This window comes from Heterocephalus glaber, unplaced genomic scaffold (genome assembly GCF_053883595.1).
Source record: "Heterocephalus glaber isolate CG9 unplaced genomic scaffold, H.glaber_assembly_v1.0 deba00000281, whole genome shotgun sequence".
NCBI lineage: Eukaryota > Metazoa > Chordata > Mammalia > Rodentia > Bathyergidae > Heterocephalus > Heterocephalus glaber.
Window position 1 is genome coordinate 13,322,976 of NW_028258139.1, and position 22,560 is coordinate 13,345,535.

Here is a 22,560-nt window from a genome sequence, read left to right on the forward strand (position 1 = left end):
TCACCTTCTAAACAATGAGACATTTGGGGGACATTTTGGATCTAAACCATGGAGGGCTGTGGGCAGTGATCTGGTGCTCCCGGCTCCTCTTGACCCCACAGCCCACACACATAGAGAGAGGGCTGCTCCCACTCACCATGTGGATGGTCCCACTCTGGTTTTTCCTCAGAAGGTACAGGTGTTCCCAGTTGCCTACTGTGTCACCAAAGTCCAGAGTCCACTGGGCGTGTGCATACAAGGGGTGGGGCACCCAGGGCCCTAGGGCTGCTGACTTCAGAGCCCCACTGTGAGGCCAAACAGAGTTGTGACTCACTGGAACATGAGGGTGGCTCAGGGGGCCAAGGTGCACAGTTGCCATCACTGCTGAACAAACTGTCACTCTTTCCCCCTGGCTGACAGGCTGCAGTGCACCTTGATGAAGGTGCCTGCTCTGGCAGGAAGCTGTGCTGGGCCCGGAACCTTGAGTAGCCAGTGCTTGACCTGTGGACTAGGGCAGGAACAGTTACCTGGCACATAAGCCTGTGAGCAGGAGGTCTGGAAAGCCTCTCTCACCCCACCCAGGAGGCAGTAAGGACAGAGCCTTTGACCTCCTGAGTTTCGCTGTGACACACAGAATACCGGTGGTGGGAGTGCTGGGATGGTGAAAATGCCATTTGTCTAGTGAGAACCGGTGCCAAGTGTACCTCGAGAGGTGTGTGTATCAAACTCACCAATTATCCCCAAACCTTAGGAAGCAGGTGCTACTGTGAGACCCAAATTACAGATAAGGAAGTTGAGGCTCCGAGATGTTAAATAACTTGCCCAACATCTCACAGCTAGTAAGTGGTAGAGTTGGTCAGAACCGGAAACTGGATCCAGGTTTCCCTCTTCTCATTACGGAGTAAAGGAATGAGAGCCTCAAAGCACACAGCCTGACTGGGGTTTGACTTCACCCCACAGGAAACAGGGCACCAGGGATGGCTTTGAGTGAGTGTGGTGTAGAGTTCGTGTCTGCAGTGGAGAAATGGGTGGTGGCGGAGAAACAAAACCAGGTAGAATTACTTGCGCAGGGCGAGATCTGCTCTGGGGGCTGATGCAGCAGGAACAGAGTGCAGATATGTGATTCTGGGTGGGAAGAGCTTTGAAGACCAATTAGACATGCAGAGAGAGCCAGGAGGAGTCAAAGTTGGTACAAGAATGCCTTGGTTGTTTAAGCCTTCATGTCTTCATATGATGTGACAACAAGGTCCGGCTGGATAAGGACAGTCTTGGGGCAAGGAGAGCAGCCAAGTGGCCAGGTCTGCAGGACATGGTGGGGATTTGTCTGCAGCCTTTGGAAAGAGTGGGCAAAGGTGAGCATTGTGGATGGAACCTATCTGATCAACAGCCTGTGGGGAGACAGCCAAAGAGCAGGTGGTGAATTCCAGTGAGGTCCTAGGAAAAGTCACACAGAAGAAAAATGGGATCTAATTGCTGGAAAGAGTGTCTCCTACATTGGAGCAGGGGAAAGTGTATTTAAGTGGCAAATGCATGGGTCATGCTAAGGTCACCCAAGCTGAAATACAGCCAGAAATAAATAGAAATCTGGAGACATTAAACAGAATCAGAAGGGACAGGAGTGTGGGATAGTGTCGGTAGACCCGTAATTCTCTGTGAAGGATCCATGCCTTTCCTAGGCAAAGCTCACTGTGGTACTTATCTCATTGAATCCCCACAGTCACCTTAGGTCTTCTGATCCCCACTGGGCTGATTACATAAGTGAACCATGCTGAGATGACTATTATGGCTGTGGTCCTACTGAGAATGGGTCTTAGAGCTGAGGTTCAAGTCCAAGTGGGTAGGGTCCTGAAGGGTGAATCTTAACTACCACTTGGTGTTAACTCATGCCAAGGAAACTGAAACATGTTCTTCACCACTGCTACTAGCATGGAGGCACTGCTGTCTCCATACCCACCACCCCTGCCATTACCACCAACCTTATTCCCGTCATCACCACCATCCTCAGCACCATCACCACCATTATCGCATTCTGGTGAAGAGCAAGAACCCCTTTTGTTGGGTTGTCATGAGAAGTAAATTAGTTAACATATATAAAGCACATGGCTACAGTTTTGCTCTTCCACTCTTATTCATGGCTACCTCAAGGTGAATGGCTTCCCTTACATGGAGTTTCTTCCCCTTTCTTTTCTGTACACCTAAATTCCATTCACTCTAAGATATTGAATAAAACTATTTTCTTATGAAAATGTATAAATAGCTGGCTTACTTATTTAAACACTTAAAGACACCAAACCCAAGTTTCATCTTTTTTATTAGTGAGAAACTCATTCTGCCTATCTGGCCAGTAACTGACTCTGAAGGGAATGATCACAACCCAGTCCTCGTTCCTGCAAGAACTGAGAGCTCCTGGCACTGAGGACTCTCCCGACCATGAGAACAGAGCAGGCATGGCTAAGGGGCTACTGAATTATAGTGATGCTAAGGTCTAGGTAGGGGCAGGGTTGGGGGAATACAGAAGAAACTTCTCAACCAGAAGGAATCTGTAGTCTCTTTTTAATTTAGTCACCACTTGGTGACCACACTAGCAGATGAAACTCCACAGATTTCTACTTTCTTAAGCCCTACTGGTTGAGACCAAAAGTGTGTTAACTTACAATTTGGGGTGTGGGGAAGATATCTAGTTCTTGAAAGCCTGAGAAAAATAATAAATTACACAGAACAAAGTGTCAAGTACATCCACACTTTCATAACTTTTTACCTAACCAAGAACTAATTAAATTGTTAGCTGTGGCATATTTACACTTAAATGTTAATACACAAGCTATAATAGGAGAAGTTATACACATCACCAATACACAAAAATCCGGTGACTCAAATTTTCTTTGTAATGGCATGAAAGCCCACTGAGAAGTGTAAAGGAAGCACTGTTAAGCAATCACCTGGGCAGGTCAGCTGCTAGTGGGTATGCATGTGGTGGCAGTAAGGCCAAGGCTAAAGCCGACATTAAATATGAGCCACTTAGGGGCCGGGGATTTAGCTCAGTGGCACCACATCTGCCTCACAAGTTCGAGGTCATGAGTTTGATCCCTGGTACTGCAAAAAAAAAAAAGCCACTTAGTGTCACAGAAATATAAATTTCTGGCTGCACATAACCCTAACCTTTAGCCCTGGCAGGAGGAAAACCACAAGGTCAAGCCCAAACAAAAACATCCTCCAGAAAGAACATTCTTATTTTTTATGAGTGGGGTTCTCAACACCTGACTCTATTTTTGGAAGAATCAGGTACCTTGTCCTATAGTGTTTTATGAGAAAGGAATTTAAGAAAACTAGTCATGTTATGTGAAAGAACTGGAAGGAACTCTAGCCTTAGTCACAATCTATGATTGGTAAATGTCAGAAGGGTGATTTCAACCAGAAAGTGGGAGATAATTCCCAAACACTTGACTGACTTTTAGACTCTAAACTTAGCTCTGCTGCTAACAACCACAGATGTCAGAGGAAGGTGGGGTTCAGGAAGACTGATATGGATTGTCATCCATCATGCAGTGTTAACAGAGCTGACAGGAAACCAAATGACAAGGCGTGGACCTTCAGCTCAGTCTTCCTTTGAGGATCACATTAGTACTATGTTCTTAGTAACTGTGTGAGCAGTTCATAGGGTATTTTAAAAACTGAAATTCAAGGATACCCTCCCAAATTCCATGAGAAGAAGGTTCTATGAGAAGAACCTGTGTAGAAAAATCTTGCACTGGGACAGAGTCTGCTGGCTGCATTTCCTACCCTGTTTCACCCTAAATGCTTTCTCCCGAGGCTCTGATAAATCTACTAAGATGCTGAGCAGGCGGAGGAATTTCTGTCCTAACCTCGAAAGCCTTTAAACTGTATCTCAGGCCTCCCTGTCACGTTCACACCAACGTGCTGCCTGAGTGTCAAGGTCTATGCCCAATGTGGTACACAGTTGATCAGTTGGCTCTTCTCCAAGATGGCTACTGGCCAATTGCCCTCTCCCGGGGGGCATCTGAACACAAACAACTCACCAGCCACCACAGTCCACTGCATCCACTTCTCCCTTCCCCTGGTGCTTTTCTTCATGGAGGCCTCTGGGATCATCAGTAGTCACTGTGTCTCTGCAGGTTCAAGTCACCCCTTCTGCACAGTAAGTCGGGACTCAAGAGAAAGAGCTACTTGTCACCTCCTTTTTCTTCATTGAGATCTCTCTTTTCACTTTCCCTGTGGGCTTCAATTCTCATTTCAGAACCTTGTTGGGTCTGGGGGAATCACTTCCCTCCTTCTCTTTCTCATGTTGCTATATTCCAGCATCTAGACACCAAATCTCAGGGAGGTTCTTTCTCTGCTATTCACCATTCTACAATTTTCCTGGAAGTTCCCCCCAGAGGGACCTTTGGTGCAGAGGGGCTTCTCAAGAACCCATAGGCCCTAAAGCTGGGTGGAGAAAATCAACTGGATGGATCCCAAGATGGAAACCACTCATTCAACAACAGAATATTTTCTTTGACTCACTCTTTTCTTGATTTTGTATTTTTATTATTTTTACCTTTTCTTTATTGGGTTTTTTGCAGGATTGAGTTTTTCCCTTTTATTCTCTTTTAGTTTCTTTTCTCTTTTTAAAACCATTTTTTATCTTTCTTCTTATCTTTCTTTTATTATCTGTAGTTTGCCCTCTGTTCATCTTTCTGTTCATCTTGTTTGTTCTTTCCTGTGACTGTTTTCTAACACTATTAATTTCCTTTTATGTCTCAGTTAGACTCCAAATCTCACTTTTTCTCTTATCTGTCATATCCCATTGATTACTTTTTCAAATTTTTCTATTTTCATTCTCAAGTCCCCCATCCCCTCTACCTTTACTAGTAAAACTACTAAGCTTCATGAATCTCTAGATAGCTAGTTAACCTTATACAATTGCTGTTGAATATTGTTCTATTGTTAGTAGAGGTAAAGTTCCACTTAATGAATATTTTCTGAAGATCAGTATTTGGTTTGTCTTAGTGTTATAGAGCTCTTTTCTATGATTAAGGGTGCTACATTATTTGTCCTTAGTGTTTGTTCAATATTCAATTTGTATTTGATGCTATAATTGATGCTGATTCCATTACTATAGTCAAAGTGACATAGCTATTGCTATAAATTGGGGTTTCTTGGGGTGCCAATATCTGACTTGCCTTGGGGTCACTAACAATACTGTGGCACATTTCTGGAGAACTGGGTACTGAGTCAAATACCCTGCATCCTTCAATCTCAAGAAAACAGGGGTGGTTGGATCCTGGGACAGAGACAAAGGCCAACAGTTACCCATGTCCAAGAACATCACTGAAAGTAGGCATTAACTAAAGAGGTCTCCATACTAAAAACACAGTTTTTCACTACAGCCAACCTGAAAGCCTCAATATGGAAAAACAAATAGGAGAAGACAAGCCAATTAAATGCCTCCCAAACTCCAAACTCTCCCAAAGCTGATCCAAGGAGTATCAAAGGGGAGGAAACCAAAAGCCAGAACTGTTTGAAATGATACCATGGGAGACAACAAAAGAGATCAATAAGGCATTTGCTAAGCTCATAGAAGACATAAGCAAATAGGTATCGGGCCAAATAAATAAAATAACAGCAAGTCAACAGAAGACACTAATAAAAAGCTAACAGAGCTAAACAAAATAATGCAAAACATGAATGAGAAGCAGAAAAAAGGATTAAAGTCCATAAAAATCCTCCAAATAGAAATTCAGGATTTAACAATTTTTATCCAAAATATGGGCAGTCAAAGTGACTTTGAGTTGTGAGTTTTGTTCCAAATCTATCAGCACTTTGTTTGAGTTCATAAACTAAAAAGTTTTCCTAAACATTGTTAAGTCATTCTTCCTTCCAAACAACATGTCTTGGGTGGTTTTGGATTGTTCACTGGGTTAATGAATAAATTGAATTTCAGCTCTTAAGAATTTCTGTTGAGGTTTTGAATGAGCCTGCTCTTCCTAGATGCAATCTGGGAGCAGAGGCCCCAGGAATGGCATTTCATTAAACTTTTGTGTGTCACAATGCCTACTTTTATTTGTTGTTTTTTTTTTGTTGCTAGGGGGTGGGTACCAGGGATCAAACTCTGGACCTTGGACTTTTGAGGCAGGTGCTGGAACCACTGAGCTAAATCCCTGGCCCCACAATGCCTGCTTTTAGAAGACAGAGATCATCTCTTTTTAAGTTTGGTGTCTTTGCTACTATGCATTTGCCTGATATAAAACAAAGCAAACAAAACCAGGGTATAAAGGATGAGGACTGCTTGGTTAAATACGAGGCAAAAGGAGTCTTGACTTCCTTTCCTGCTTTCGCAGTTATGCAAAGACTCAGTGAACAGCACCAGACCCAATTTTTTTTTTTTGGTACCAGGGATCGAGCTCAGGACTTTGTGCTTGTGAGACAGGTGGCAGAACCAGTGAGCTAAATCCCCAGCCTATCAGACCCAAATTTTTCTAGTTACCAGAGCTGTTGCAATGCCAATAGCCTAATTATCAAGAGTACTTCTTCATCATCTGCTAGACGCACAGACTTACTGAAAAGGACACATGTTAACCACAAAGGAAAGGCCAAAGGTAAGGGAGAAGCATGTTTCTACTCAGAGTGAGATGACCACAGGGAGAATGGGGAGCCTGGTTGTGAGCATCCTACACACAGAAGAGCTCTGGCAAGGGCTGGACCCATAGGGGCCCTGATCTTGAAAGTCACTTGAAACCATTTGAGAAAGTAGGGCATTTATCCTGTCAAGTTCATCCACTTGTGGCCAGTGGTGCATTGATGCATCTTGGTCTTCCAAGACATCCTCATTAGCAGCTACTATATTAAGGTATTTGCTTCAAACACACTAGAAATCCACCTGGTGAATCTCCCTTTTTCCTTTTTCCATGATATCTGGATAAAGGGACATTGTACATAACTATAGATAACTTCAGATCACCCACCAGGTCTTCTAATTTTTTCTTTACATGTAGGGTAACCTTTAATCCCAATGTTAATTTTTTTTAGGTCCTTTAACACTGCTTTAGCAACATCTCGAGTCTCTGTATACTTGAAGAATCTGTAGCGGAATTGCAAAGAATTGGGGAATATTCTTCTCCTACTGGTAGGGTGGTCTTTATCCCAGGCTACAGAACTCTCAGCCCTCAGCACAACGATGTGGCACTCTCATGCCCCTTTGTTGGCACAGCCCACCATGATGGGCAGTATCGGTTCTTCAAGGCAGTGATCAAACTGCTTGTGAGCACCATCATTTCTTCATGCAGTAAAGCACTCAGACCTTGACATCAGATAGTGTTGAAGTTGAAGCTAATGAAGAGATAATCCCATGTATCTTTAAGACCTGGTATAGAGATGCCATTAGGACAGTTGATGATATCAATTTTGTAATAATCCAGCACCATGCAAAATACAGTTGCACCAATTCTTTCAGCAATCTCATACTTTTCTTTTTCATTGGGCTATGTGAAGTTGTATAGTACCTTCTTCCTGGTCCTAGTACAAACGTCCATCCTAACTTAATACCCAGGTGAGCAGTGAAGATCTATGGATTCACAACAAATCATGTGCCATTTATAAGAAGTGTCAATTTCTCTGGTGCTTGGAAATGAGAGTTACTGCCAAAACCCGCATTGCTATTTCCAAATCGTTCTGGAGCCATAAAGGGCTCATAGTTCTGTTTACTATCACATCGGAAGAAAGAGCCTTTAATGTCTTCAGGAAGTGGCATTATGTGAGGAAACTGAAGATTTGCTAACTGAGAGGCACAGTCAAGTGTAAGGTCTTCATTCCTGGGACCTAGGTGATAAGTAAGATTATGAAGACTAGATGAAGCCAGGCTATTCATATGCAGCTGGCCTTTGGCCATAATCACCTGTCATTGTCACTGTCACTACCGTGGTGAATGTTCATCCTTGGACACTGTGGGAATTATATGACATTGGCTGGGTAATTCCTTCTGGGAAAGCTGAGTGAACTGAGAGGAGGGAGATGTAGCCCAGTGGTATTGCTTAAGCACCGATGATACTGGAAACAGCCCCTCTTCGCTCCCTTGCAGTGCCCTCACCCTTGGGGTGAATCCAGATAAGAGATTTGGAAACAACAGTCTGAAAAGTGTTCAGAGAACTAAAGGAAGATGCAGAGAAAGTCATCAAAAATGGAAGCATCAATAAGGAGACAGGAATCTAAATGGGAACAAAAAAATTCTGGAGCTGAAAAGAACAATAACAAATGAAAAATTTTCTAGAGAGATTCAAAGGCAGATTTGAGCAGATGCAAAAATCAACAAATTTGAACACAGAATAATTGGAATTATTGTGTCTGAGGAAGAGAAAGAAAACAAAAGACTGAAGAGAAGGGAACAGAGCCTTCGGGCCACCACCAGACAAACATGCACTGTAGGAATCTCAGGAGAAGGGGGGAGAGAGGCAGAAAGCGGCAGAGGGATTATTTGAAAAATAATGACTCAAAAGTCCCCCAATTTTTATAAACAATGAATATAAACATCCAAGAAGCTTCATAAACTCTAAGATGAACTCAAAGAGATTCACACCAATATATTACAATCAAATCTTTGGAAAAAAAAAAGAATCTTGAAAGCAGCAGAAAAGTGACTCATATGTACAAGGGTCCTCCACAAGATTACCAGCAGTTTCTCATCAGAATCTTTGAAAGCCAGAAGGTAGTGGGCTATGTGTAGTCAAAACACTGAAAGAAAAAAATATCATCAACCAAGAGTAATGCTATATCCAAACTGCCCTTCAAAAGTATAGGAGAAATTAAGACAGTCTCAGATTTTAAGGAAAGCAGTGGATGTTTGTTATCCTAGACCCACCTGTGAGAATGCTCAGGAAGCCCACAGGTTGTAATGAAAGGGCCCTGGATGGTAACTCAAAGCTGTATGAAGAAGTGAAAATTACAGTAAAGCCGAATACACAGGTGATTATGAAATAATATTATTGTAACAAGGATCTGTAACTCCCAATTTTGTTTACTATGGGATTTAAGAGAGTAATGAATTAAAACAATGATGAATGTATGTTTTTGGGACACAATATATAGAGATGTAATTTTATGACATCAATAACTGAAAAGGATGGGGGGAAGCTCTAAAGGAACAGTTTTTATATGTTATTGAAGTTGAGCTGGTATAAATTCTATTTAGAGTGTTTCACTTTAGGATGTTGTATGTAATCCCCATGGTAATCACAAAGAAAAAGACTAGAATACACAGTACTCAAAAGCAAATGAGGAGCAGGGATTTAGCTCAGTGGTTCTGGCACCTGCCTTATAAGCGCAAGGTCCTGAGTTCGATCCCTAGTACAAAAAAAAAAGCAAATGAATATTGATGAAGAAAATCAACTAAACAGAGAGGCAAAGGTAATGTAGGAAATGAAGAACAAAAAGAACACAAAATCAAATATCAAAATGAAATAAGTAAGTAAATAAGTAAACAAGTAAATCTCTCCTTATCAGTAATCACTTTAAGTGTAAATGAATTAAATTCTCCAAGGTAGAGATTGATAGAATAGATTACCTTCCCCACCAAAGATTCAACTGTATGCTGTTTGTCATACCCAAACTCAGTGTCTGGGCCAAGGGACAGCAGGCCTGGTTTCTGGATGTGGTGGCTCAGGGATCTCCCAGGGGACAAAGGGACAGGCTTCTGGGAGCAAGGCTGTCCTAGAATAGAGGTGGCAGCAAGAGGGCCTCTCAGGGCACAGTCAGCTGTGGCCCCTTTGGGCCCAGGGCTGGAATCCCTTTGTGGAGTCCCTTGCCCCACAGTCTGTCTGTGTGTCAGTCACAAGGAACACGAGCCTTCTCCCCCAGGACAGAACCTTGGAGCTGGGTCCATTTCTCTGGGTCCACTTAGCAGAGTGGAAGCTTAATGGCTTAGTCTCCTGAGGCTGCTGTGATGGATGACCATGAATGTAAGGGCTTAAAACAACACAGGTTTATGTACTGTTTTCCTGTGGGTCTTGCAGGCTGGGGTCAAGGTGTCAGCAGATCTGTGCCCCGAGCCTCTGGGGAGCATCTGTCCTGCTCCTTCACACTTTGAGAGGCCACCCTGGTGTGTTGTCGTCTCTTCTGTCCTTACCTCATCATCTCTGCCTCCCCAAACCTCCTGCCTCCCTCATGTAAAGACGTGTAATGCCACTTAGGGCTACCCAGAAAATCAAGATGATCTGGCCAGTTCCAGATCTTTAGCTGACTCCCTTGGCTGAGAGGTATTGGATCCACAGGTTCCTGGATGGAGATGAGCCGTCTCTGGCCCATTTCTCTTATTTACAGACCTAGCAACTTTCTGTGCTATGTTTAGGTTGCCTTAGCCACAACAAAGAAAACAAGCAGAGCTTCCATGCTGGCTTGTCTGTAATAAGTCAAGATATCATCTGACTGCTTTCTTAGGAATGGGTTGTCCTATTTGTGCTGACCCTTGACCCTCCCCATGACCCAGAGGAATTAGCACAACACTAACAGAGTGGCTGGGCTGAGGGCTCTGTAACTAGAGGCTATAGTAGTGGCCAGTGCCTCTCCTGGTGTGCTGTGAGATTCAGGGTGATGTGTGTAGAGGGCCTCAGAGTATGCTGTTCTCTCCTGTTACCCCGGGAGGAGGAGCCTGTTGCATGTGGCCATCAGTCAAGCTCTGGGTACTGCTGGCCTGTCACTTAGGGCTCTCGCAGAGATGTTCCTGGGAGTCACGACTAATACCAGCAGGCTGACCGGAAGGTGATGGCTGTACCTTTGCACAAGAGAGGGAGACATGAGCTTGAGGCACCCAGGGAGGCTGTCTTACTCCTGGGGCCTTGAGTCCGGCAAGGACCCCCCCCCCCGCCGCCATGGCATGCAGCCTTCACTCCAGGTGACCAGCTGGTCTCCTCAGTTTCTGTGTCCACAGAATGACAAAGTGTACAGCTAGGATCCAGGAAGTCAAGAAGAAAGGCTGAGTCCCTTCCCTTTAACCCTGCTAGCCCTTTCAGGGAGTCCAGTCCCTCAGCATCCCTAGCCAGACATCTATCCCCACACACACTTTTCCTCCCAGTGATGAAGGTAATGTGGTCCTCACTTCTCTCCTGACCCAACCAGCCATGGAGCAGGACCCTGTAAACAGTGGAGATCTGAGCTCCATGCTGTCCCCTCTTGCCTTTGTGTGGCCTTGGATAGGGCCTGGTCTGTGCTGTGCCTCACTTCCAGAGTTGCTGGTGGCCACTTGGGTAGGACCTAGGGCCCGTGGTGGGGGCATAGCCCGGGAGGGGCCTCCCAGGCAGGAAGGTAGAATGGCAGTGATCCAGGCCCTGCTAAACCCACTGGTCTGGTGGGAGACAGCACAGGGCAGCATACAAGGGCTGGATTTTCTCAAGGCCACACAGAGGACTAGAGCAATGCTGGAAGCCTCACTCATAGTGCCTACTGTATGATGGGGGTGTCTTGGAGCCCACATACATAAATCTGCGAGGTGGGTGGGAGGCTAAGGCAGGGGGCTGCCAACCACCTCTGTGCATCCTTGGATCATCTGTCCCCGACTCAGATGAAGGGGTCCTAGCCACTTGTGGGGACCACAAAGGAGAAGCCCTGGCACTGTCATTTAGGCCTTCTTTGAAGCTGAAGGGATTAATACTCTGTAGGTCATGGTAAGTACATTTAGTGAAGAGCAGCTCTGCACCCTCAGACTCACAAACCGTGCAGCTGTGAGACTCTCCCATAGCTGTTCCTGGGAGTTCTGGCTGACACATCAGCAGGCTGAGGCTGGGATGATGTCCAGAAGGTTCCCAAGCTTCTGCTCTTCTTTCCTGGGGATGCTCACACCCAGTGGAATCTATTCCTGTTTCTACGTTTTAAAACAGGGTCAGATTTTACATACTGCTGGGTCTCTGTTAATTGACTGTGTTTCTTCATTCTTGGTGGGACACCAACTAGGGGCACCCTGAGGCCCTGTGATGTGGGTGGAGAAAAGACTTCATCTCCTGAGCATCCCTCATGTGGAAACCCCTGCCGGATGGGGCAATAGGAAGGCAGTAACATCCAGCCCCGTTGGTGACCGTATCGGCACTCCCAAACCCAAATTTTCAAAACGGCCCAATTTTACCTCCCCTCTGTCATGAAATGACCTGATTGTCTTCCCAAATTCATATGTTGAGGTTTTGAAAACTCCAGGACCTCAGAGGGCGGCCGTGTTTGCAGATGGGATCTTTAGAGAGGTGATTATGTTACAGTAGGGTCACCAGGATGGGCCTTGATCCAGGCTGACTGGGTCCTTGTGAGAAGGGGAGATCAGCACACACACACACACACACACACACACACACACACACACACACACACAGAGGGACAACCACATGAGAGCACAGAGAAGATAACCATCCACATGGCAAAGAGAGAAGCCAGGAGGAGCCAGTCCTGCCTGCAAAGGACCTCGGATTCCAGGCTCCAGAGCTGTGAGAAGATTCTTTTCCTGGTTTGGGCCCTGTCTGTGGCATTTGTTACTGTGAGCAAGAGGACAATGTGCCCTGGACAACAGGCCCCAGCAAGATGCAGAGCAGTGTTGCCCAGGATGGAGGAGGGTGGGGAAGGTTGGCAGGGGAACCCTGAACAGGAGAGGCTGAGTGGTGGGTGGAGTCCTGGAGCAGGCCTGGTGGATTCCATAGGTATTTGCTGTCTGACCACACCCCCAGGATGACACATGCAGCAGTCAGGAGTGACTGAGGAACCTGGCACTCCACCTGCCAGCTATAAAGACCCATACACAGGGCTCCATGTGCCCTGCCCGCCTAACACCTGGCCCAGCCATGAGGACTCCCCTGCTGTGGCTGCCTCTGCTCCTGCTCGTGTGGCCAGGTGAGTCATTGGGATCCGGGTCCTGGGGACCCAGGGTCCCTGGAGATGCTGGCAGCCATCCTGAGGATCTGGACGGGCCCCAGAATGATGTGGCCCTGCTGCCCAGAGCAGAGGCAGGGTACAGGCTGGGGCTTGCCAGAGGTCCTCTGCCTTCTTATCTGCTGCACTTGTGTCACTCTTGGGCAGGAGTTGCCCTCTGTCCACAGTGGGCTTCTCCCGTGGTGCTGGGAGGGGTGAGGCCTCTGGCTGCTCATAGCTTTGATTCCTGCCCTCGCCATGGGGCACTGCACCTGGAGTGCTCTGGGACCCAGAGAGTGAGCTGCTTACAAGCCCCAGGGTTCCCTGGGGAGCAGCTGTCTACCTGGCAGGGTGGAGGGTACAGGAGCAGTGCAGAGCTTGGTCAGGTGGTGCTTGGTGGGCAGTTGTGCAGCTGGAGGCTTTGGTCTCTGATCCCAGCTATGTTCCCCCAGGGCAGGCACTGCAGTGTCATGAGTGCACTGCTACAAAGGATTGTTTCCAGCCTGTGTCTTGTGGAGCCCAAACCCACTACTGCCTGACCACATGGAACAGTAAGTGTCTCCCTTCCTGTGGCACCTGGACCTGGGCACTTGGGACTCAGAGGTCTGGGCCTGTGGGTAGGGTCATAGGGGGCTGGGAAGACTCACTTCTAATCTGGGTGCTGAGATTTTCCAGCATTGCTTCTGACAAATGCTGTTGGTTCCCCTGTCCTGTCTCCTTTCTCCAAAATGGGAACCACCTGGGGCCTCTTTCCTAAAGGCCTGAGGAAGAGTGGATGTGGTATTCCACGTGACCTGTCCTGCACACGCCGGCACATGGGAAACATCAGATTCAAATGGCTCCCATTTAGTACTGGCTCTCTGAAAGGAAGAGGGAGAAAGGTCGGCTGTGGATAAAAGCTCTGAGTTTGTTCGCACACTGAGCCCTGAATCTGGTTTCACACTGAGCCCTGACCATGCTCACACACTGAGTCCTCATCCGGGTCCCACACTGAGCCCTGATCCTAGTCAGGTCATACACTGAGACCTGGTCCCAGTAACAAGCTGAGCCCTGACCCTGCTGACCTTTTAATGTGTCCCTGTGGGGTCAGAAAACAATGGGAAAGGATCAGGCAGAATGTCAGGTCTGAGCTTGCTGAGAGGGGCAGGGATGGACTTCACAGTTCTCAGTAAATGGTTCTCTGTCTTATGTTTTCCAGGTCCCCCAGGTCAGGAAACCATTTTCATAAAATCATGTGCTTACACTTGCCCTGGCTTCCAGGAGAGCCTGCTTTACTCCAAGGCCAGCTGCTGCAACACAGATCTCTGCAACAGTGTGGTGAACCACCGAGTCAGCTGGGGTGTGCTGGTCTTCAGCCTCTGGGCTGCCCACCTCAGCAGGTAGCCAAGGTGCTGCAGAAGTAGGAGTAGGTCCTGCTGTGCAGTGGACATGCTGTGTGGTCTCAGATGTGGCACTTTCCAGCTATCACTGGGAAGATTCCAGGGGAAGGCAGTCACAGAAGTGGGGCCTGACAGAAGATGGACACATCCACCAGGTCCTTGCTGCTGTCCAGGGTGCTGCTGTCCAGGGTGCTGCTGTCCAGGGTGCTGCTGTCCAGGGTACTGCTGTGGGATCCCTGGCCTCACAGTCGGCCATCTGCTGGCTTCTAGGTGCTGGTGCAATTAGGTGGCCAGGGCCACAGATCTTACTGAGCTGGGGCTGAGGCAGATGCCATACCCCCACTTTTGGGAGCAAGGATCAGCCCTCCTAACTACCTCAGAAAACCTGGGCCTGGCCACTACCACCTCAGGCTGATGCCTGTTGCCTCTATATCCAGAACTCAACTGCGTTGTTATAAGTTGGGTCCAAAGACCCTCAGCAAATGGAATCCCCATGGAGGGGCCCCCTGGCTGGCATGTGGGGTGTGGGGGGAGGCACTGCCCAGGCAGTAATAGATGCACTTCTGAGAATTCCGTGGGTCAGCACTGGTGGCAGCAAGTCATGATCCGGCAAATCTGGCTGTAAGATCTGTAGACCCAGGAACCTGTTGCCCCAGGATTAGGCCCTGAGGAATCTCTCTAGGGTGGCACTGACCTTTCCCAGGATCTCAGCTCCTGCAAACTCTGGATCCTGGAATAGGAAGAGGCTTCATTCATCTTGTTTTAAGGGTATTCCAGGGCTGGAGCTGAGGCTTCCTTTCCCCTGTGGCCTGTGGCCCAGATAAATGGCTTTGGTCAGCTTGCCAATCTTCATGAGTTATACATTCTTTTTTAAAGAGTTACTGCCTCCTAGAAGAGTATGTAGCTGGCTCTCTCAGAGATCTGGAGGCCTGAACAGCACCATCTCTGTTCTCCCTGGGTGGAGCCCCTGTCAAGTAGTGGGAAGCAGATGGGTTTTCATGGAGAGACATCAAAAGACTTCTCATCTGGAGCGAGTCTGCCTATCTTCTGTGAGACCTGATGGTTCTCCACCTTCCTCTCTACACTGGCCTCCTCTTTCTCTTCTTACAACCTGCCCCTTCTTCAGGAGGAAAGTATGCAGTGAATCCTCACTTTCTGCAGCCCTGGGGCTATGTTGGGTCCCCCCCTTCCTGGGGCCACCTTCCTAACAAAGTCAAGGGTCTTCCCCAGCCAGGCCCCTCCCTCAAGCAATCGAGGGGGGTCACAGCCTTCAGAAGACTGGCATTGCTGACTGCCTCAGCAAGCCCTGTTATCCCATGGGGCACATGAGGTCTTGAGATTAAACTGTCCTTCTGGCTTCTATGACTCTGGGAACAATTAGCTCCCAGTTCAGCCTTCTGCTGAGACATGTGCCTCTTCCACTGACAACCGGTAGATTCTTTGGTAAAAAGAATCTAGACCAGCACTTCAAATAACCAGCAGTGACCATCACATGAGCCAGTGTGTGCCATGGGCACCATGAACAAACTGCACCCACTGGCACCACTGTCCTGTATATGCTAGCTCTGGGGTGAGAATGTGTGGGATTCACCTGCCTGCAAGGCACGCTATGAATTTACCACGCTGGTGCTTCTTAGTGGTCAGGCCAGCCATTTCTTCCACTGGATGGGCAGCAAAAGGGAATTCACATAGAAGCCCAGACTGTCTTCTGCACAGTCCTCCACCTGAAGTACCTCTAGTGGGAGACAGACCCAGCCCACCCTTAGCCATGGCCACAACCACGGGGTCAACTGCCTAGGCCTGGCTCAGGGATGATCCTGTGAGCCTCACAACTGAAATAATACTGTCAGTGTATGTATATATCGTTTCTCAGTTGGCAGAAGGTTGTTAGGACAGACATACTGTGGTAGATTAACTAATGGGCAACTTGTAACGCCAGTTGAACTGAATCAGTGTGGTCTGGGCATGGAAGATCCACCTGAAGATTGTTGCCAATAGCCATAAAAAGAGAACTGGAGGAGGAGATTGCGGGCTGTTGATTTTCTAGGAGAAGCTTGCTGTAGATGTTTTTCCTGATGGGAACTTGGCTTTCTCATCGGAGGAGGAGCTCAGGGCCTCACTGACACTGGGAATGGCTGCTGTTCTCATCAGGGGAGCTCTGATCTTTACCATGCACATCACTTCCTGGATCCAATGTAGATCCCTCAGCCTGGTGGCACAAGCCCTTCCTCCCACTGGCACAGGTTTTCTAGCTTCCACCACGGGCCTTTGGGCCTTCTAGGTGCAGATCATCAATAAGGACAAGCATGAAACATTGCTGTGGGCTCTAGGCCACTGGCTGGGCTCATAGAGGGCATGGCGTTGGACACTAGGCCTTTAGCTGGACTTTTGTGGGACATTGCTGTGGGATCCAGACCCTTGGTTGGATTCTTTGGGCCTCTAGTGTGTGGCTAATCTCTTGCACTCCTCTATATTTGACATTTTGGGTAAATATCATAAAATAATTCTATAAATTATGTGTCCTGTATTAAATGTATTCCCTTGCCAAAACCCTGACTACAACACATACTTACCAAGCTCTTTGGCTGTAGCACTTAATACACAGTACTAGTGGGCCAAGCCCACACCGCACTGCAGGCAGGGGAAAGGGAGGGCTCATGGCTTCAGGTGTTGAGAGCAGGGCACACCTGTCTTGTTCACACACCTGTTGAACACTGAGTGTCTGGACATCCTGAGAACTGTGGTCAGGAAAGGCCATAGGAGAGGTCAAGGGTATTCTGTGAGCAGAATGTGATTCCCTTTGTAGTTATTTCCCAGGTCCAGCCCAGGAGCCCCATGGCAAACACCATCTATGGGGGGCCTACTGCATTAGATGCTGGGACCTCTGCCAGCATCAGGCAGCATTTCCGCTCTTTGGGTGTCACAGCATACCTGGCAGGGCACGTTTTGAACAAGTTATTAGAAAAAGGTGGGGATGTGGGGAGGGGCCAGTGTCTGTCCAGGGCTCCTGGGTTTTAGGAGTGCAGCAGTGATGCTACATGGTACTTGGTGGGGGTTTAGTCTGCAAGGAACACAGGACCCTGCCCAAGGAGTGATCTGGAATGCAGCTAACTTTAGACCAGGTGACAGCACTCCAAGGGGAACAGGTCACAGGCTTCCCACTGGACACCACCCTCTGGGAAACACTTGACTTACCTCGTCCATCCTGGTCCCAATACCAACATGTGTGGGTATCAAAGCTGGGTGATGCTGAAGAAGGGCTGGTCACTCTGGCATCAAGTTGAGTCCCACACATCCCTACAACATCCTCACACCCTGCCATGTAACAGACAGATGCATTCAGGCTCACAGGTGGTGTTATCATCACCTATCAGGTGAGCCAGTCTGTGCTGGTGAGGATTCATTGAGGTCGTGGCAGTAAAAGTCCCTGGCACATTGGAGTCTCCACAAAAGGCCAGGGCTGTGGCAGGCAAGTGGAAGGTTGACTTGGGGACTAAAGCCTCCTTCTGGCACAAAGAATCCATTCATGTAATCTGAACCAGAGGAGGGTCAGCTTCAATATCTTTCAGTCCATATTTTGAAAAGAGGATAAAGAGGATGGACCCAGCCACAAGAATCCACTCCATGAGAAGCCCCAACAGAGCTTCACAGGACACTTGTTCTGGGCTGGAAATTTTCAGCCCAGAATTTCAGCTTCCCAGCATTGTAGGCAGCATGGGGGATCTTGGAATGCTGCCCCTCCCTGCTAGTTATAAAAGAAATATAGTAATGCAACCCATTATTTCCTGAAGTCAGGGGAGAGATGCATATAGAAGATAAACACTGAAAATTACTCTGAGGCCCTCTCCAACCTGGTCCCTGTGCCCAATGGGTCAGGTCAAATGGCAGGATTCCTTCCTTTTCCTGCAAGAGTCAAGAGTAAACTGGGGCATTATTTCCCACACTTCCTGTTGGCTTACTTCCTGTCACACATTTCCACCTGTATATCTCTAACCACTGGAACTGTAGATACGTTATGTCTGGTAGATATATGATGTCTTGTAGATACGTTAATGTCAACATCTGTGGATTCAGCTGATTCTTTTACATTGTACGAGCCAGGGCTTAGCTAGTCCTTTGAAATGTCAACATTGTATCTGCTTCTGACTTTATGTTGTTATAGTTTGTTCATCTTTTACATATATGTATTTGTGCCCAAATCAGAGTGTTTCTGCCAAATAAACTTCTATCAGTGAAATTGTGAAAAAAAATTGCACACTTGAAGTTTTGGTTGCTACAGCCAAAATGCCTTTTAAAAGACTATCACTCTGGGATAACTGCAATCAAGGTCAGGCCATAGGAAACCCTGGCTGGCTGGGTGTCTCCCCAGGTGTTCAGACCTATTCTGAGACCAGGACCCCGGACCCAAGTGTCCAGATGTGGCATTCACTGATTACCCTCTCTCTATTCTGGGTTCTTTCCAAGGCAGTTTCTCTAGAATGGCACCTTTTCCAGGCCTCACTGCAACATTGCCTGGGTAGGCACTGCCCTCATTGACTGTGCACAGGGCACAATAAGGCCAAGTGACTTGCTTGAAACCAGGCAGCAGATAAGGAAAAGGGCTGGGCTTTGATGGGCTTCTGACGCATCACTTCCCCAGACACCAAACTAAAGGGCTGTAAATACCTGACCCCTTTGGGCGTGGGGGCTGGAAAGGCTCCTACTGAAGCAGTGGACCTCAGATTGGGTGGGGATATTGGAAGGGTAGCTGAAGGAGTTGCTGGTAAGAAGAAGCAAGTGAGACAGAGCGGGCAGAAGTTGCTAAAGTCTGGATGTGTGACCTTTCAGAAATATTCTGTTAAGCTCTGCCCCTTTACAAGAATGTTCGGTTAAGCCCCGCCCCTTTCAGGAATGTTCTGTAAGTCCACCCCCTTGCTTCTTCGAGCATGCTCACCCACTGTGCCTTTCAGGAACCTTCTGTAACTGGGCCCCCACACCCTTCAGTGAGCATGCTCACATGGCATGTGTTTCAGGAATGTTCTGTAACTCTGCCCCTCTGCTTCAGTGAGCATGCTCACCTACCCTGTAGATCCCTATATAAGGAGGCTCTCGTTTCTGGTGAGACACTCAGACTTCAGAGTATGAACTCCTCTGAGCCTGCCAGCGTAATAAAGGCTTTTCTCCACCTCTTTGAGTGACCATCGGCTTCTTGAGTCTTCAAATTGTGATAGACCAGAACCAGAACTGTAACACTAACTTGTAACACTCAGCTGTGCCTCAGAGCTGTGTCACTGGGCTGTGACACTGAGCTGTAACACTTGGCTGTGACACTGAGCTGTAACACTTGGCTATGGCACTGAGCTGTTCCACTTTGTCACAACAGAAATGCTTTTAGGGTTTGTTCTTGATAATTTTGATGAAACCTGAAGATGTTTACTGGAGCATCTGAAACACAATCTCCATGGCTGGTGTGGGAAGACTGGCTGGCTCTGTGTGCAGCACCTTCATGCCTGCTGAAGTAAAGTCTGTAAACTTCATCCTAGCTTTCTTGTAGTATCTGCCTATCTTACAAAAGGGAGTTCTAGAATTGCTGGCTGTAGGTCATCTGTACTTGGTAAATATTGAGCAACTGTGGTATTATCTATCAAAATTTAAAATGGCAAGCTTACCCTTCCATGTGTTTGTTGAGGTTCTGCGTCAGCACTGTGTCATATGCTGGGCAAAGGAAGTCCTTGTTCTCAGGGTGAAAAGTTTCCAAACAAACAACAAATGATGAATCAGTTCAGTAATCTCAGGACCTTCATCCCAAGAGCTGCTCAGAACTTGATTAAAAAACAAATAAGACAAAGGGATCAAAAATCAAGACGAGGGATATCCAGTTTGACCATGAGTTGAAAAATTGATTCAATTACACTCATTCATGTAATTACTAATTGACTAAGGGGGCCCAAAGGCAGGAATACTTCAGAAGAATCACTAAGGAATCATCCACCAGCACCTAGGTCAGCAACATTTGGCACATTCCAAACATGGTTTCCTGTCTTGGATAGTATTCAACAGCAGTTGTTTGCATTGAGAACGACACTGGACAGAATTTCAACCATGCAGTGCTCACCTCTCAGGCACAGGGCACAGGCCATCATGATCAGGTTGGCCCTTCAGGGTGCTCCACAGGGGTGATGAGGAGATGCTTGACCATGTGCTAGGAGCAGCTATATGGCTTTAGCATGAAGGAAGGTACTTTGGTCCTCTGGATTCCTATAACCTGCAAATTGATGCAGGAAAAGTGTCAACAATAGTGATAATGATGTTGTTACAATGGGCACCAATGAGTATATTATCCAGCATTTACATTACACACTTGACATAAATCTAGCAGGAATGAAACCATTTTATTGATAACCAAGTGGATGTCCAGAGAAATTGGGACTCTCATATCTCAAGATACGGGGGAAGAAGTGGCAAAGTGAAGCTCTGAGCAACTGCTCTCTGAGCCCCTCCATGCTTACCCTCAGTGCTGCCCCTGCCCTATGAGCTGTGCCATTAATATAACCAGTGCCATCTGGGGTGTGGTGGCACATACTTGCAATGCCAGCTACTCAGAGGCCGAGGCAGGAAAATCACAAGATCTTGGTCAGCCTAGGCAAGTTTGTGAGGATCCTGTCTCAAAATAAATAAAAAGTACTAGGGATGTAGTTCAGTGATAGAGCACTTCCTAGAATGTATGAAGCCATGTAATCCCTCGTACTGAAAGCAAAAGATGCACAGTGCCCCTTTGGTAGAATATGGGCCACTTTGGCCCTTAATCTTTATCACACTCCCACCGTGTTCTGTTGCCACTCCAGCACTTGGTATAGCTGCAGTAATCCCAGTTAAAGTTCCTGGGCCAGGTGCCAGGAACTTGACAGCCCTATTTCCTTTGAGTAAGGCTTCATTTAATGACTAGAATAAAATTCCTACCCACTTCACAGAAGAGACCAAGCATCCTTGAGAGGATAATGCAGGAAAGCACCACGATGTTAGCCATTACTTAGAATTCTGTCTTTATTTCTTTGTGATTGATGAGAGGTGAGGAGCCTGCACAGGCAGACCTTGAAACTGTGGGCTCTGGCTGCACCCCTTCTGGCACCTGACTCAGGAGCAGGTTGAACCTCCTATAGCAGAACATGTTGGAGGAAGGCTGAGAGGTGGGGAGACCTTGGCTTGGACCCCTCATAGTGACATGACTGGATCTTGTCTGTTTCCCTGGAAGATTCCAAAAGGAGCAAGGCTGACCCCTATGCCAGGAGGGCAATGGCATCTGTGAGTTGACCATCTTTTTGGGTATAGTGAGCCCCAATCACAGGAAGCCAGCTGTGAAAAGGGACTTGGAGTTCCAGAACAGTCCAGAGCAGTCATTGGCCTTCGGCACGGAGAAGATGACCTCACACGCCAGACATGACTTGCACATGGGGAGGACAAGAAAGCTGTGCCACCATGAAGGCCAGTGCTCACGTACATATCATTCTTCTGGCCTAGACAGGGCAAGAGGCCTCTGGTGACAACACACTTTGGGCACCACTCTGGTCCTTCAGTCGGCACTGTGTTGGGTTCACCAGGGTGGCAGTTCCCTGCTCTAAATACTGGTAACCTGGCACCCATGAGCTCTGCCTTAGGACTCAGGGGCCAGATGCAGCAAAGGGAAACTAAAAGTACTAAAAATAATCACACCCCATACCAGGAATCTGCCTCAAGAATTCCTTTCCTAGGCGAAAAATGTGCTTTGCCTTGGCTATTTAATGAGCACATAGACAACTTGTACTGTGAGCACTCTGCAGGCACTGGTTGGTCAGTCCCAGGCATGGTCACATGTCCAGCCTGCAACAGGGAGGCAAGGCTCAGCCAAAGAGCCTCATGCCCTTGTCTTTGTACCAGACCAAGCCTGGAAGGCACTTCTAAATGGGGGGCACCTGGAGGAAATGAGAGAAAGTCAAGGACAAGTAGCTGACCCAGCCCCAGCCCCCGGGGGCCTGAGAGCAGAGGTGATGTTCATCTGGGAGGCAGCTGGAGCACCAGCAGCCCTATAGAGAGGACAGAGATAAGCTACTCTCTGTCCTGGAAACAGAATGGGGATGGCTCATCAGAAGAGTCAGCAGAGTCACTTTTAAGAAAGTGACCTGTACCTGAGAAAGATAGGCTCACCTTCCTCAGTTTCCAGGCATTTTGGAGAATTCCCACATTTATCAACATTCACAGGTCACTGCATCCCCGGCCACTGCTCTGGGAGTGGCCATGCAGAGCAACTCTTCTTCAGGCCTTGTTATGGCTTAGGTCTAGATGTCCTCCCAAAGCCTCAAGCGGTCATAGGTGGGGC

The 22,560-nt window shown here is 47.4% G+C and overlaps 1 protein-coding gene and 1 pseudogene across 1 annotated transcript; one reads left to right on the top strand and one right to left on the bottom strand.

Annotated features, from left to right (window-relative positions):
* Nucleotides 1–441: 441 nt before the first annotated feature.
* Nucleotides 442–20,291, top strand: LOC101700338 (lymphocyte antigen 6D-like). Its single transcript, XM_004837857.3, has 4 exons — nucleotides 442–4,135; nucleotides 12,669–12,831; nucleotides 13,302–13,400; nucleotides 14,048–20,291. The coding sequence occupies exons 2-4, from the start codon at nucleotides 12,750–12,752 to the stop codon at nucleotides 14,230–14,232; spliced, it is 366 nt and encodes a 121-aa protein (XP_004837914.2). The 5' UTR covers nucleotides 442–4,135; nucleotides 12,669–12,749; the 3' UTR covers nucleotides 14,233–20,291.
* LOC147830232 (BTB/POZ domain-containing protein KCTD20 pseudogene) lies at nucleotides 6,599–7,624 on the bottom strand (annotated as a pseudogene).
* Nucleotides 20,292–22,560: the final 2,269 nt, after the last annotated feature.